This window comes from Bombina bombina, chromosome 1, assembly GCF_027579735.1.
Source record: "Bombina bombina isolate aBomBom1 chromosome 1, aBomBom1.pri, whole genome shotgun sequence".
Taxonomy (NCBI): Eukaryota; Metazoa; Chordata; class Amphibia; order Anura; family Bombinatoridae; genus Bombina; species Bombina bombina.
Genome location: NC_069499.1, coordinates 473,393,342 through 473,409,973, shown reverse-complemented (window position 1 = coordinate 473,409,973; position 16,632 = coordinate 473,393,342). Strand labels below are relative to the sequence as shown.

The following is a 16,632-nucleotide window of genomic DNA, read 5'->3' as shown; positions in this document are numbered from 1 at the left end:
ATTTACAGAGGAGTGAGCACAGATTGGCTAAAATGCAAGTCTGTCAAATGAACTGAAATAAGGGGGCAGTCTGCAGAGGCTTAGATACAAGGTAATTACAGAGGTAAAATTTGTATTATTATTATTATTATTATTATAACTGTTTGCTATGCAAAACTGGGGAATGGGTAATAAAGGGATTATCTATCTTTCTAAACAACAAAAATTCTAGTGTTGACTGTCCCTTAAATTTAGGCATGTTTTAGAATATCTGCCTTTGTCAAGATATCTAGCTGGAATTCATAAAGCTTCTTATAAAGCCATTAATACTGATAAACTATATTAAAAAGGGACATGAAACACCCAACATTTTTCTATCATGATTCAGACAGTTTTAAATTAGAAAGTTTTTAAAATTGTAAGCTCTATTAACACATTTGCTTCATTCTCAATATATCCATGTATGAAGAAATAGCAATGCATTGCTGGGAGCTAGCTGAACACATCGGGTGAGCTGACGAGACATGTGTGCTGCCACCAATCAGCAGCTAGCTCCCAGCAGTGCATTGCTGCTACTAAGCCTGCTTAGGTATGCTTTTCAACAAAGAATACCAAAAAGTACAATTACATAATAGAAGTAAATAGGAAAGTTACTAAAAAAATTCCATGCTTTATTTGAATAATTAAACTTAAATGTTCATGTCCCTTAAAACATTTATATTACATAGATAGAATCCATACTACCAGAAAATTGTGCCTGGATCCAATAACGTTAAATAGAAAAAAATAAGATTTCATGTCTTTCTTAATTCAAATAGAACATACAATTTTAAACAACTTTCCAATTTACTTCTTATGTGCTTCCTTCTTTTGCTATCTTTTGTTGAAGAAGCACATAATGCACTACTGGAAGCTAGTGGAAAGCCAATAGCAACAGGCATATATGTGCAGCCACCAATCAGCTTCTGAGCCGACCTCGGTATATTTTTCAAAAAAGTAAACAGAGAATGATACAAATTAGATAATAGAAGTAAATTGGAAAGTTATTAAAATTGCATGCTCTATCTGAATCATAAAAGAAAAAGTCTGGGTTTCATGTCCCTTTAAAATCATCTGAAAGTGTATTAAAAGGATATGATTCAGATAGAGCATGCAACTTTAAACAACTTTTGATTCTATTATTAAAAGAAATCTTTGTTTCCTTGGCATCTTTGGTTGAAAAACAGGGGCATATGCTTAGAAGCCGGCCCATTTCAGGTGTACTATATAGCAGCAGTTTTGCAAGAGCACTAAATGGCAGCACTATTCCCTGCCATGTAGTTCTACAGATGCCTACCTAGGTATCTCTTCAACAAAGAATATCATGGGAACAAAGCAAATTTGATAATAAAAGTAAATGGGAATCTTTTCTTTTTTTTTTTATTGTAAGCGCTGTCTGAATCACAAAACAACATTTCTGCGTTTCAAATCCCTCTAAATACATTAGAACATTAAAAAAAATACACAGGGGCAATATACAATTTAATAATTTTTTTTAATCTCTGGCTCGTTAGCACAATCCACAATTGATTTTCTCTTTGCTAAAAATGTTTTACTTGTTTTGGGAAACAATTCTGGGTTTGCATTTGAATATAAGTGTAGAGGCAAAACACTTTTTCCTTTAAAGGACCAACTGTTAAACCAGTAGATCAAGCTGTGTATATGGGACCCTAGGACCCTTAGTGATTATTATGCACCCCAGTATAATTTGCTATTATTCATGATATCATAAGGAATCTTCTTAAAAGGAACTATTTGTAATTAAAGATATATATTTTAAAATCACTGTTATTATAGAATATATTTATTATATAAATACAGTTAAGGTCTTTAAAAAAATATGGTATAAAGCATTGTCATTTTACTTTCAAGCATCAGGGTCTGTTGGCGCTATACCAATAATTTTAAGAATAATAATAATAATAATAATAATAATAATAATTTTGAGTCAGCTAGCCAGGGCTGAAAAATATCACTTTACCAGTCAAGGAATATTATTGCTAGTTCACTCAACGTTGAATATGAGAAAGCAGTGAGCGTCTAACTTGTTTTCTGAAATGTGTTTTTGGTCAAGGCCTAGAAGAAACTTTCATTACTACAAGATATGCTTAGTTGACTAAGGTAGAATGCAAACTAATACTTTAAAGCAGTGGCAGGATGCACAAAAGCATATAAGGGGAGGCGTGGGAGCGGTGACACTTTGCACTGTCCTATGGAAACCACCAGTAGCAGCTGTTTTTGGCAAATTAAGAGGCGACAATGACACTTGCCATGTTGAGGTGAAACAAGGCAAAGGGCAGGTTGTAGGTATAAGAAAGACACTGAGGTTGAAATTGCTCATAGATTCTGTAGCGCTTGTTGTCCTGATCATTAACTTGCATTTAGCACAGGCAAACAACAAAGTGCAAATTGAAATGTGAGTAAAGCACTCTTGAGCAGAATCAGCTTTTGAGAGTTGTGTGTGAACCTTGGATCAGACGTAAATCCCCCAAATTAAAAATAAATATTACAAATTTTCTTTAAAAAGATAAAATAAAGCAACATCTATTATGGGGGCTTGCACATTTTTGCAAGGAGGAAGCCCACCATCTAAGACTTTGAAAACCCAGCTTTAAAAAGGGACAGTGAAATCAAATTTAAAACAAATAAATTGTAGTGCATAACATTTTAAGCAACTTTCCAATTTACTTCTATTATCAAAAGTTGCTTAGTTCTCTTGGTATTTTTGTTAAAGAGCAATCATGGGTAAGTTCAGGCATGAGCAGGTGTCTTTAGCCATCTGGCAGCAGTGTTTGAAACATTGTTTAAAGCCATGGTATACATAATTGCAAACACTGCTGCCATAGACATGTTCATTTTCCCGAGCTCCTATCAGCATAACAAGATTACTTTTCAACAAAAGATACAGAGAAAACAAAGCAAATTTTATAATCAGAAGTAAAAAAAAAGTTATTTACCCCTTAATGACTGATGTACCCTGTACGGTGCGCGGTAGTTAATTTAGTAGCGTAGTTTTGCCGACAGAGGCGAAGCTGCGCTAGTACTGCATGCCTTCAGTTCCAGAGGTATGCAGATATAGCACAGTCTTGCGGACATCGCCAAGACCTGCGTTATTTCTGAGACATCTAAACGCGTATATTGTGAACGACCGCAGACATCGCCAAATGGTTAAACAGAATTTATGCTTACCTGATAAATTACTTTCTCCAACGGTGTGTCCGGTCCACGGCGTCATCCTTACTTGTGGGATATTCTCTTCCCCAACAGGAAATGGCAAAGAGTCCCAGCAAAGCTGGTCACATGATCCCTCCTAGGCTCCGCCCACCCCAGTCATTCGACCGACGGACAGGAGGAAATATATATAGGAGAAACCATATGATACCGTGGTGACTGTAGTTAGAGAAAATAATTCATCAGACCTGATTAAAAAACCAGGGCGGGCCGTGGACCGGACACACCTTTGGAGAAAGTAATTTATCAGGTAAGCATAAATTCTGTTTTCTCCAACATTGGTGTGTCCGGTCCACGGCGTCATCCTTACTTGTGGGAACCAATACCAAAGCTTTAGGACACGGATGAAGGGAGGGAGCAAATCAGGTCACCTAAATGGAAGGCACCACGGCTTGCAAAACCTTTCTCCCAAAAATAGCCTCCGAAGAAGCAAAAGTATCAAATTTGTAAAATTTGGCAAAAGTGTGCAGTGAAGACCAAGTCGCTGCCTTACATATCTGGTCAACAGAAGCCTCGTTCTTGAAGGCCCATGTGGAAGCCACAGCCCTAGTGGAGTGAGCTGTGATTCTTTCAGGAGGCTGCCGTCCGGCAGTCTCATAAGCCAATCGGATAATGCTTTTAAGCCAAAAGGAAAGAGGTAGAAGTCGCTTTTTGACCTCTCCTTTTACCAGAATAAACAACAAACAAGGAAGATGTTTGTCTGAAATCTTTAGTAGCCTCTAAATAGAATTTTAGAGCACGGACTACGTCCAAATTGTGTAACAAACGTTCCTTCTTTGAAACTGGATTCGGACACAAAGAAGGTACAACTATCTCCTGGTTAATATTTTTGTTGGAAACAACTTTCGGAAGAAAACCAGGCTTAGTACGCAAAACCACCTTATCTGCATGGAACACCAGATAGGGCGGAGAACACTGCAGAGCAGATAACTCTGAAACTCTTCTAGCAGAAGAAATTGCAACCAAAAACAAAACTTTCCAAGATAATAACTTAATATCTACGGAATGTAAGGGTTCAAACGGAACCCCTTGAAGAACTGAAAGAACTAGATTTAGACTCCAGGGAGGAGTCAAAGGTCTGTAAACAGGCTTGATCCTAACCAGAGCCTGAACAAATGCTTGAACATCTGGCACAGCTGCCAGTCTTTTGTGAAGTAAAACAGATAAAGCAGAGATCTGTCCCTTCAGAGAACTTGCAGATAATCCTTTCTCCAAACCTTCTTGTAGAAAGGATAGAATCTTAGGAATTTTTATCTTGTTCCATGGGAATCCTTTAGATTCACACCAACAGATATATTTTTTCCATATTTTATGGTAAATTTTTCTAGTTACAGGCTTTCTAGCCTGAATCAGAGTATCTATTACAGAATCTGAAAACCCACGCTTTGATAAAATCAAGCGTTCAATCTCCAAGCCGTTGGAGGGAAACCAGATTCGGATGTTCGAATGGACCCTGAACAAGAAGGTCCTGTCTCAAAGGTAGCTTCCATGGTGAAGCCGATGACATATTGACCAGGTCTGCATACCAAATCCTGCGTGGCCACGCAGGAGCTATCAAGATCACCGAGGCCCTCTCCTGATTGATCCTGGCTACCAGCCTGGGGATGAGAGGAAACGGTGGGAATACATAAGCTAGGTTGAAGGTCCAAGGTGCTACTAGTGCATCTACTAGGGTCGCCTTGGGATCCCTGGATCTGGACCCGTAGCAAGGAACCTTGAAGTTCTGACGAGACGCCATCAGATCGATGTCTGGAATGCCCCATAATTGAGTTATTTGGGCAAAGATTTCCGGATGGAGTTCCCACTCCCCCGGATGGAATGTCTGACGACTCAGAAAATCCGCTTCCCAATTTTCCACTCCTGGGATGTGGATCGCAGACAAGTGGCAGGAGTGATCCTCCGCCCATTGAATTATCTTGGTCACTTCTTTCATCGCCAGGGAAGTCCTTGTTCCCCCCTGATGATTGATATATGCAACGGTCGTCATGTTGTCTGACTGAAACCTTATGAATTTGGCCTTTGCTAGTTGAGGCCAAGCTCTGAGAGCATTGAATATCGCTCTCAGTTCCAGAATGTTTATCGGGAGAAGAGACTCTTCCCGAGACCATAGACCCTGAGCTTTCAGGGATTCCCAGACCGCGCCCCAGCCCACTAGGCTGGCGTCGGTCGTGACAATGACCCACTCTGGTCTGCGGAAGCTCATTCCCTGTGACAGATTGTCCAGGGTCAGCCACCAACGGAGTGAATCTCTGGTCTTTTGATCTACTTGAATCGTCGGAGACAAGTCTGTATAATCCCCATTCCACTGTCTGAGCATGCACAGTTGTAATGGTCTTAGATGAATTCGTGCAAAAGGAACTATGTCGCAACCATCAATCCTATTACTTCCATGCACTGCGCTATGGAAGGACGAGGAACAGAATGAAGTACTTGACAAGAGCTTAGAAGTTTTGATTTTCTGACCTCTGTCAGAAAAATCCTCATTTCTAAGGAATCTATTATTGTTCCCAAGAAGGGAACTCTTGTTGACGGGGACAGAGAACTTTTTTCTTTGTTCACCTTCCATCCGTGAGATCTGAGAAAGGCTAGGACGATGTACGTATGAGCCTTTGCTTTTGACAGGGACGACGCTTGAATCAGGATGTCGTCCAAGTAAGGTACTACTGCAATGCCCCTTGGTCTTAGAACCGCTAGAAGGGACCCTAGTACCTTTGTGAAAATCCTTGGAGCAGTGGCTAATCCAAATGGAAGTGCCACAAACTGGTAATGCTTGTCCAGAAAAGCGAACCTTAGGAACTGATGATGTTCCTTGTGGATAGGAATATGTAGGTACGCATCCTTTAAATCCACGGTAGTCATAAATTGATTTTCCTGGATAGTAGGTAGGATCGTTCGAATAGTTTCCATTTTGAACGATGGTACCCTGAGAAATTTGTTTAGGATCTTTAGATCCAAAATTGGTCTGAATGTTCCCTCTTTTTTGGGAACTATGAACAGATTGGAATAAAATCCCATTCCTTGTTCTCTTATTAGAAATGGATGTATCACTCCCATCTTTAACAGGTCTTCTACACAATGTAAGAATGCCTGTCTCTTTATTTGGTTTGAAGATAGAGACCTGTGGAACCTTCCCCTTGGGGGTAGTTCCTTGAATTCCAGGAGATAACCTTGAGAAACTATTTCTAGCGCCCAAGGATCCTGAACATCTCTTGCCCAAGCCTGAGCAAAGAGAGAAAGTCTGCCCCCCACTAGATCCGGTCCCGGATCGGGGGCTATCCCTTCATGCTGTTTTGGTAGCAGTGGTAGGCTTCTTGGCCTGCTTACCCTTGTTCCAGCCTTGCATTGGTTTCCAGGCTGGTTTGGGTTGTGAAGTATTACCCTCTTGCTTAGAGGATACAGAATTAGAGACTGGTCCGTTTCTGCGAAAGGGACGAAAATTAGGCTTATTATTAGCCTTAAAAGACCTATCCTGTGGGAGGGCGTGGCCCTTTCCCCCAGTGATGTCTGAAATAATCTCTTTCAAATCAGGTCCAAATAATGTTTTACCTTTGAAAGGAATGTTAAGCAATTTTGTCTTGGAAGACACATCCGCTGACCAAGACTTTAGCCAAAGCACTCTGCGCGCCACAACAGCAAACCCTGAATTTTTCGCCGCTAATCTAGCTAATTGCAAAGCGGCATCTAAAACAAAAGAGTTAGCCAATTTAAGTGCTTGAACTCTGTCCATAACCTCCTCATACGAAGATTCTTTACTGAGCGATTTTTCTAGTTCCTCGAACCAGAAACACGCTGCCGTAGTGACAGGAACAATGCATGAAATTGGTTGTAGAAGGTAACCTTGCTGTACAAAAATCTTTTTAAGCAAACCCTCTAATTTCTTATCCATAGGATCTTTGAAAGCACAACTATCTTCGATAGGAATAGTAGTGCGTTTGTTTAGAGTAGAAACCGCCCCCTCGACCTTGGGGACTGTCTGCCATAAGTCCTTTCTGGGGTCGACTATAGGAAATAATTTCTTAAATATAGGGGGGGGAACAAAAAGTATGCCGGGCCTTTCCCACTCTTTATTTACTATGTCCGCCACCCGCTTGGGTATAGGAAAAGCGTCGGGGGGCACCGGAACCTCTAGGAACTTGTCCATCTTACATAATTTCTCTGGAATGACCAAATTGTCACAATCATCCAGAGTAGATAACACCTCCTTAAGCAGTGCGCGGAGATGTTCTAATTTAAATTTAAATGTCACAACATCAGGTTCAGCTTGATGAGAAATTTTTCCTGAATCTGAAATTTCTCCCTCAGACAAAACCTCCCTCATGGCCCCTTGAGATTGGTGTGAGGGTATGTCAGAACAGTTATCATCAGCGTCCTCTTGCTCTTCAGTGTTTAAAACAGAGCAATCGCGCTCTCTCTGATAAGTAGGCATTTTGGATAAAAGATTTGCTATGGAGTTATCCATTACAGCCGTTAATTGTTGCATGGTAATAAGTATTGGCGCACTAGATGTACTAGGGGCCTCCTGTGTGGGCATAACTGGTGTAGACACAGTAGGGGATGATGTAGTATCATGTTTACTCCCCTCATTTTAAGGAATCATCTTGGGCAATATCATTATCTGTTGCAATACTGTCCTTACTTTGTTTGGACACTATGGCACAATTATCACATAAATTTAAATGGGGAGACACATTGGCTTTCATACATATAGAACATAGCTTATCTGATGGTACAGACATGTTAAACAGGCTTAAACTTGTCAACAAAGCACAAAAAACGTTTTAAAATAAAACCGTTACTGTCACTTTAAATTTCAAACTGAAAACACTTTATTACTGAATATGTGAAAAAGTATGAAGGAATTGTTCAAAATTCACCAAAATTTCACCACAGTGTCTTAAAGCATTAAAAGTATTGCACACCAAATTTCAGAGCTTTAACCCTTAAATTAACGGAACCGGAGCCGTTTTTACATTTAACCCCTATACAGTCCCAGAATGAGGCTCTGTCTATAACTAGAAAGGCCCCCATCTGAAAAAGGTGTCCAACACAGTGCCTGCCGTTTTTCTAAACGTTCCCCAAGATTATAATACCAATAATTAGTTAGAATCTGCATAATATGCCTAGTAAAGCAATTGTTTTAGCCCAGAAAAATGTCTACCAGTTTTTAAGCCCTTTTTGAAGCCCTTTATTCTTTTATGTTTAACTAAGAAAATGGCTTACTGGTCCCCATGAGGGGAAATGACAGCCTTCCAGCATTACATGGTCTTGTTAGAAATATGGCTAGTCATACCTTAAGCAGAAAAGACTGCTAACTGTTTCCCCCAACTGAAGTTACTTCATCTCAACAGTCCTGTGTGGAAACAGCAATTGATTTCAGTTACTGTCTGCTAAAATCATCTTCCTCTTACAAACAGAAATCTTCATCCTTTTCTGTTTCAGAGTAAATAGTATATACCAGCACTATTTTAAAATAACAAACACTTGATAGAAGAATAAAACTACATTTAAACACCAAAAAACTCTTAACCATCTCCGTGGAGATGTTGCCTGTGCAACGGCAAAGAGAATGACTGGGGTGGGCGGAGCCTAGGAGGGATCATGTGACCAGCTTTGCTGGGACTCTTTGCCATTTCCTGTTGGGGAAGAGAATATCCCACAAGTAAGGATGACGCCGTGGACCGGACACACCAATGTTGGAGAAATGACATGCTCTTGAATCATGCATGTTTAATTTTGACTTTAATGTCCCTTTAAGTTTAAAATCAACAGGGACGCTGTAGTGTAAAAGTTTCTCTCATTTAATATGTTATAAAAGTAATTTATTTTACCTGCTGGAGTGTATTAAACGGCTTACAAACAGCTCCTTTCCTTTTTTGTTTCTTTTTCCTGATGAAACTTCTACATACAGAAATTTTAAATATTGAAGAATTGGCTATAGAAAAGCTAAAATAAGCAAGAGGCAACTGTTGGGGGGGGGGGGGAAGACACAGAATAACCCACTAAATAGGGTACTCCTTCCTGCAAAAGCTTTGCATTCTTTTATGAGCTGCTCACCCAAGTACACTGTCCCTTTACATGTTTTATGTCAATTTTATAGGGAGTGTACTGTAAAGTTTTCTCCCCTTAATATATTCCCAATGATCTATTTACATGCTGGAAAGTATTAAATTGTTTACAAATAGCTGTTAATATTTATTTTATCATTTTAAAATAGCGGATTTTCATGTTAAAACCTCCACGGATACTAAAAATGTCAATACCGCAGTAATGGGTACAGAAAAGATACGTAAACAAGAGGCATCAGAAAAAAATCAACCATCCAGTGGAGCGATGGGAGAGAGACCAGCCTTTTTTTTTTAAAGGGCATGAACTTTAACTGATGTAATCATATCACCTAAAACAGGTTCTTCTGTCTTTAATACATACGTCTGTCTTGTTTGAAACATAAAAATGTCAAAGAGTATACACAGTGCTTACAGATGTTGCAGGATATTGCTGGGCTACTTGGGAACCCCATACCATTGTGTTTACTTGAACAGCTACCATCTGAGATGCCATTTTTCTTAGAAGTCTAAAAAAACAAAAAAAGTAAATTATATTTTTCATTCCATTTTATCATTAAAACTAGAAACATAAATATAGCTGCATTCTACATTTAAAACCTCCGAATTGGATGTGACACTGTATAAAAGTCTATTATCACATATCCAGAAAGAGCATTTGTTGTTGCCCCATGAGAGGTGGGGGAAATTCTTCAAATACCTTTTTTGTTTTTTCGGTAATTAGAAACCTAAAAACAAAGTTCCAAAGTATCAGATAAGGAATACAATTTAAATAAATGCTTCAATTGTTGAAGGAGCATCAATGTGCTACTAGGAGCTGGCTGAACACATTGGGTGAGCCAATGACAAGAGGCATATATGTGCAGCCACCAATCAGCAGCTAGCTCCCAGTAGTGCATTGCTGTTCCTGCGCCTAACTAGGTATGCTTTTAAACAAAGGATACCAAGAGAAGGAAGCAAATTATATAAAAGTAGATTAGAAAGGTTATTAAAAGTTGCTTCAGTGGATCATCCAGTGAGACGTTTCACTCTAAATTTACCCTAATAACAGTACACATCTTATGGCTGTATTTTCCTTTATATATCCTTAATCATATTTTTACATTTGTTTTAAAATATACGTCTTTATAGAATACCAGAATTTGTATGAGTTTTAATTATTTAAGAATGTGATACATACTCCGTGCCATCTCCACCATCATTTAAGAAAGAGACACCAAGACGATTCCCTGGTGGGTATTCAAATCCATGCAGTTTGTACTTAGCATAAATGGCTGATGCGATGTTCTGATACTGAACAATGCAATGTGCTATAAAAATAAATAAAATTATATATGAATGAGATCTTGAAGGTAGGTAACAAGAAGTACATAAACATGATACAATAAGTAGCTTAACAGGCCTAATGATTCTTGAATCCTCAACACATGCTGATATAGAGAGATAGAGACAATAGAGATAGAGACAATAGAGATAGAGACAGAGATATATATATAGATATATTTTCCTTCCAAGAACGTAGGCACTCACTGGTCTTGTGAAAAAATCCAATTTATAGATCCATAGAAAAAGAATTACATGACGTTTCGGTACATTCCTGTACCTTTTTCAAATGTAACACAATAAAATATTAAAATTTTCTAAGGATCTATAAATTGGATTTTTTCACAAGACCAGTGAGTGCCTACGTTCTTGGAAGGAAAATGTATTATGGTTTGTAGTGCACCTTGGCGGTTGGAGCAAGTAAGATTGTACTGTCCTTAACTTGGAGTGTGTGTGTGTATATATGTATTTATATGTGTATATATATATGTGTGTGTGTGTGTGTGTGTGTGTGTGTGTGTGTGTGTAATTTTTTTTTTTTTTTTTAATTTGTTCAGGGAAGCCTACCACCCAACTCAATAAATTAATTTCACTTACCTAACATTTCCCTCATCTAACTTTGTATTAACATCTTTCTCAATATTGCAGTCCCCACCTCCTGTTTCTCAACCTCCTACCCTTCTAGATTGTAAATTCCCATGGGAATAGGACCCTTAATCCCTCCTGCATGTGTTTGTAAACTTTGTCCTGTCTCTTACAAGTCTTATTATTGTTTTGTTTTATTTAAATTAAATTGTATCCATGGACAGCTCTGCGGAATATGGTGGCGCTTCATAAATAAAGTATATAATAATAATAATATAATAATTATTTAAAAAGGACATTAAGCACTAAACAAATGCTAGATAGAATGATGCATTCAAAGAAAAGATTAGTCTGAGAATAACAGATTTTATCAAGTTTCATTAGCTGTTTAAAAATTAACAAATTAAGGGTAAAGTTTTAGTGAGCTGCCATGTTGTAACTTAGGTTATATTCTCTGTTGAGGGACAGTTATAAAAAGGTCACTAGAGTGTGCAGCCAATAGCTGTGTGGAATATAAGTGTTCTGCACTTCCATTTCTAACAGGAAGTGAAAAGCTCACAATTTATTTTATTTTTTAATAAGCAATAAGAGATAGTCTCCTATGTAGTAAGGAGTAGAAATGATTATTGTTATTTATAACTTAATAAAGAATTCTTTACATAACATGCTTAGTATGAAGTTTAAATAACTAAATGTAACGCTAACACCACAAAGTAATCAATATATGATTTTTTTTTTTTTTTTTTAAACATAAAAAAGAATTTGTTTTTTACGCTTCTTTACCATAGTTGGAGTACAAATCTCGCTGAACTTCACAGTACTCAAGCCCGGGAACGATATCAAACAAGCTGTACATCTGCTCCTGGATTAGAGGAACTCGAGAGACAACTGTCAGACGCTTGGATACTGTCTCCTGGGTCCTGGGCTCTCCACTCTTGTCATATGCTGAATAATCATATTGCTCTTTCGTAGAAAAAGCGATTGTTACTTTTCACAGAAGTAGGTTATACGCCATTTTTCATTTAAATATATATATTGTACTTAAAAAAGCATATGAAACCCAATTAACTATTTTTCTTTGTTCGCTTGGTATCTTTTGTTGAAAAGCAGGGACATAAGCTTAAAGGGCCATTATACACTCATTTTTTCTTTGCATAAATGTTTTGTAGATTATCTATTTATAAAGCCCATAAAGTTTTTTTTTTTTTTTTTTTTTTTTAAATGTATAAATTTTGCTTATTTTTAAATAACATTGCTCTGATTTTCAGACTTCTAACCAAGCCCCAAAGTTTTATGAGAATACCGTCAGCTACCTACTCCAGCTTGCTCCTGTTTGTGTAAAGGGTCTTTTCATATGCAAGGGGAGGGGGAGGGGGAAGTGTCTTATTTCCCACTTGCAGTGGGCTTTCCAGCTACCTTTTCAACAGAGCCAAAGTGACAGCTTCTAAGTAAGTTTTTAAACAGTTTTATACTGGATTTTTATATCGGTATCTGTGCATCTTATTCTTTATAGTAGTGTCTATTACATGCAGTTATATGAAAATGAGTGTATACCGTCCCTTTAAGAGCCGGCCCATTTCTGGAGCACTATATGGCAGGAGTTTGGAAGAGTGTTTTCCATTTGCAGGAGCACTAGATGGCAGCACTATCGTCTGTAATGTAGTGCTCCAGATGCCTACCCAGGTATCTCTTCAACACAGAATATCATAAGAACAAAGAATTTGATAAACAGAAGTAAAATAAAAACTTTTTAAAAATGGTAATCTCTGTCTGAATCACCAAATTATTTTTTTCTGGGTTTCTTATCCCTTTAATTTATTTCTTCATTTATGTAAACCGGTATTTTTAAAACGGATCGCTTTTCCCCCCTGAAAATGCATGTTACTGTATTGACTAAACCAACATTTTCTACGGATGTTTTCAGAGGCATGTCCCTCTTCCCCAACAGAGCTATGGCAGTTGTCCTTAAAGGGACAGTATACACTCATTTTCATATAACTGCATGTAATAGACACTACTATAAAGAATAAGATGCACAGATACGGATATAAAAATACAGTATAAAACTGTTTAAAAACTTACTTAGAAGCTGTCAGTTTGGCTCTGTTGAAAAGGTAGCTGGAAAGCCCACTGCAAGTGGGAAATAAGACACTCCCCCCCCCCCTTCTTTTGCATATGAAAAGACCCTTTACACAAACAGGAGCAAGCTGGAGTAGGTAGCTGATGGTATTCACATAAAACTTTGGGGCTTGGTTAGGAGTCTGAAAATCACAGCAATGTTATTAAAAAATAAACAAAACTATCTACAAAACATTTATGCAAAGGAAACATGAGTGTATAATGTCCCTTTAAAACCCAATGGGCCTATCATCAATCTTAACCATTATAATTGCATTGTATTTTATGAACAGAAGTGCTTAAAGTGAAGGTAAACTTTGGTGAATGAAAGCTAGTTTTTTAAAACTACTATTCAAAACAGGGGCACTTTCATTCATCAAAATTTACAAAGCAGCCGTTTTGTTAAAAAAAACAAAACATAATTTATGCTTACCTGATAAATTTGTTTCTCTTGTAGTGTATCCAGTCCACGGATCATCCATTACTTATGGGATATTAACTCCTCCCCAACAGGAAGTGCAAGAGGATTCACCCAGCAGAGCTGCTATATAGCTCCTCCCCTAACTGCCATTACCAGTCATTCGACCGAAAACATGCAGAGAAAGGAAAACCATAGGGTGCAGTGGTGACTGTAGTTTAATGGAAAAATTACCTGCCTTAAAGTGACAGGGCGGGCCGTGGACTGGATACACTACAAGAGAAACAAATTTATCAGGTAAGCATAAATTATGTTTTCTCTTGTTAAGTGTATCCAGTCCACGGATCATCCATTATTTATGGGATACCAATACCAAAGCTAAAGTACACGGATGACGGGAGGGACAGGCAGGCTCTTTATACGGAAGGAACCACTGCCTGAAGAACCTTTCTCCCAAAAACAGCCTCTGAAGAAGCAAAAGTGTCAAATTTGTAAAATTTGGAAAAAGTATGAAGAGAAGACCAAGTTGCAGCCTTGCAAATCTGTTCAACAGAAGCCTCATTCTTAAAGGCCCAAGTGGAAGCCACAGCTCTAGTAGAATGTGCTGTAATTCTTTCAGGAGGCTGCTGTCCAGCAGTCTCATAGGCTAACCGTATTATGCTACGAAGCCAAAAGGAGAGAGAGGTAGCCGAAGCTTTTTGACCTCTCCTCTGACCAGAATAAACGACAAACAGGGAAGACGTTTGTCGAAAATCCTTAGTTGCCTGTAGATAAAATTTCAGGGCACGGACTACATCTAGATTGTGTAGCAGACGTTCCTTTTTCGAAGAAGGATTAGGACACAAAGATGGAACCACAATCTCTTGATTGATATTCCTGTTAGTGACCACCTTAGGTAGGAACCCAAGTTTAGTACGCAGAACTACCTTGTCTGAATGAAAAATCAGATAAGGAGAATCACAATGTAAGGCAGATAACTCAGAGACTCTTCGAGCCGAGGAAATCGCCATTAAAAACAGAACTTTCCAAGATAACAACTTGATATCAATGGAATGAAGGGGTTCAAACGGAACCCCCTGTAAAACATTAAGAACTAAGTTCAAACTCCATGGTGGAGCAACAGTTTTAAACACAGGCTTGATCCTAGCTAAAGCCTGACAAAAAGCTTGAACGTCCGGAACTTCTGACAGACGTTTGTGTAAAAGAATGGACAGAGCTGAAATCTGTCCCTTTAAGGAACTAGCAGATAAACCCTTTTCTAAACCTTCTTGTAGAAAAGACAATATCCTCGGAATCCCAACCTTACTCCATGAGTAACTCTTGGATTCGCACCAATATAAGTATTTGCGCCATATCTTATGGTAAATCTTTCTGGTAACAGGCTTCCTAGCCTGTATTAAGGTATCAATAACTGACTCAGAAAAACCACGTTTTGATAAAATCAAGCGTTCAATTTCCAAGCAGTCAGCTTCAGAGAAATTAGATTTTGATGTTTGAAGGGACCCTGGATCAGAAGGTCCTGTTTCAGAGGTAGCGACCAAGGTGGACAGGATGACATGTCCACTAGATCTGCATACCAAGTCCTGCGTGGCCATGCAGGCGCTATTAGAATCACTGATGCTCTCTCCTGTTTGATTCTGGCAATCAATCGAGGAAGCATCGGGAAGGGTGGAAACACATAAGCCATCCCGAAGGTCCAAGGTGCTGTCAAAGCATCTATCAGAACCGCTCCCGGATCCCTGGATCTGGACCAGTAACGAGGAAGCTTGGCGTTCTGTCGAGACGCCATGAGATCTATCTCTGGTTTGCCCCAACGTCGAAGTATTTGGGCAAAGACCTCCGGATGAAGTTCCCACTCCCCCGGATGAAAAGTCTGACGACTTAAGAAATCCGCCTCCCAGTTCTCCACTCCCGGGATGTGGATTGCTGACAGGTGGCAAGAGTGAGACTCTGCCCAGCGAATTATCTTTGATAGTTCCATCATTGCTAGGGAGCTTCTTGTCCCTCCCTGATGGTTGATGTAAGCTACAGTCGTGATGTTGTCCGACTGAAACCTGATGAACCCCCGAGTTGTTAACTGGGGCCAAGCCAGAAGGGCATTGAGAACTGCTCTCAATTCCAGAATGTTTATTGGTAGGAGACTCTCCTCCTGATTCCATTGTCCCTGAGCCTTCAGAGAATTCCAGACAGCGCCCCAACCTAGTAGGCTGGCGTCTGTTGTTACAATTGTCCAGTCCGGCCTGCTGAATGGCATCCCCCTGGACAGATGTGGCCGAGAAAGCCACCATAGAAGAGAATTTCTGGTCTCTTGATCCAGATTCAGAGTAGGGGACAAGTCTGAGTAATCCCCATTCCACTGACTTAGCATGCACAATTGCAGCGGTCTGAGATGTAGGCGTGCAAAGGGTACTATGTCCATTGCTTCTACCATTAAGCCGATCACCTCCATGCATTGAGCTACTGACGGGTGTTGAATGGAATGAAGGACACGGCATGCATTTTGAAGCTTTGTTAACCTGTCTTCTGTCAGGTAAATCTTCATTTCTACAGAATCTATAAGAGTCCCCAAGAAGGGAACTCTTGTGAGTGGAAAGAGAGAACTCTTCTTTTCGTTCACCTTCCATCCATGCGACCTTAGAAATGCCAGTACTAACTCTGTATGAGACTTGGCAGTTTGAAAGCTTGAAGCTTGTATCAGAATGTCGTCTAGGTACGGAGCTACCGCAATTCCTCGCGGTCTTAGTACCGCCAGAAGAGCACCCAGAACCTTTGTGAAGATTCTCGGAGCCGTAGCCAATCCGAATGGAAGAGCTACAAACTGGTAATGCCCGTCTAGAAAGGCAAACCTTAGATACCGGTAATGATCTTTATGAATCG

At 39.2% G+C, this 16,632-nt stretch overlaps 1 protein-coding gene across 3 annotated transcripts in view; it reads right to left on the bottom strand.

Annotated features, from left to right (window-relative positions):
- The window catches only part of RBM45 (RNA binding motif protein 45), a 53,387-nt gene that overhangs the window by 23,976 nt on the left and 12,779 nt on the right, over positions 1–16,632 (bottom strand). For 2 of the 3 annotated variants that reach the window (XM_053698499.1, XM_053698498.1), the window contains exons 5-7: positions 12,003–12,182; positions 10,492–10,621; positions 9,727–9,820 (exon numbers count right to left, since the gene is read on the bottom strand). In XM_053698499.1, coding sequence (XP_053554474.1) covers positions 9,727–9,820; positions 10,492–10,621; positions 12,003–12,182 — 404 coding nt within the window. The remainder of the gene's footprint in view (positions 1–9,726; positions 9,821–10,491; positions 10,622–12,002; positions 12,183–16,632) is intronic. The other variant, XM_053698500.1, reaches the window with a different exon arrangement.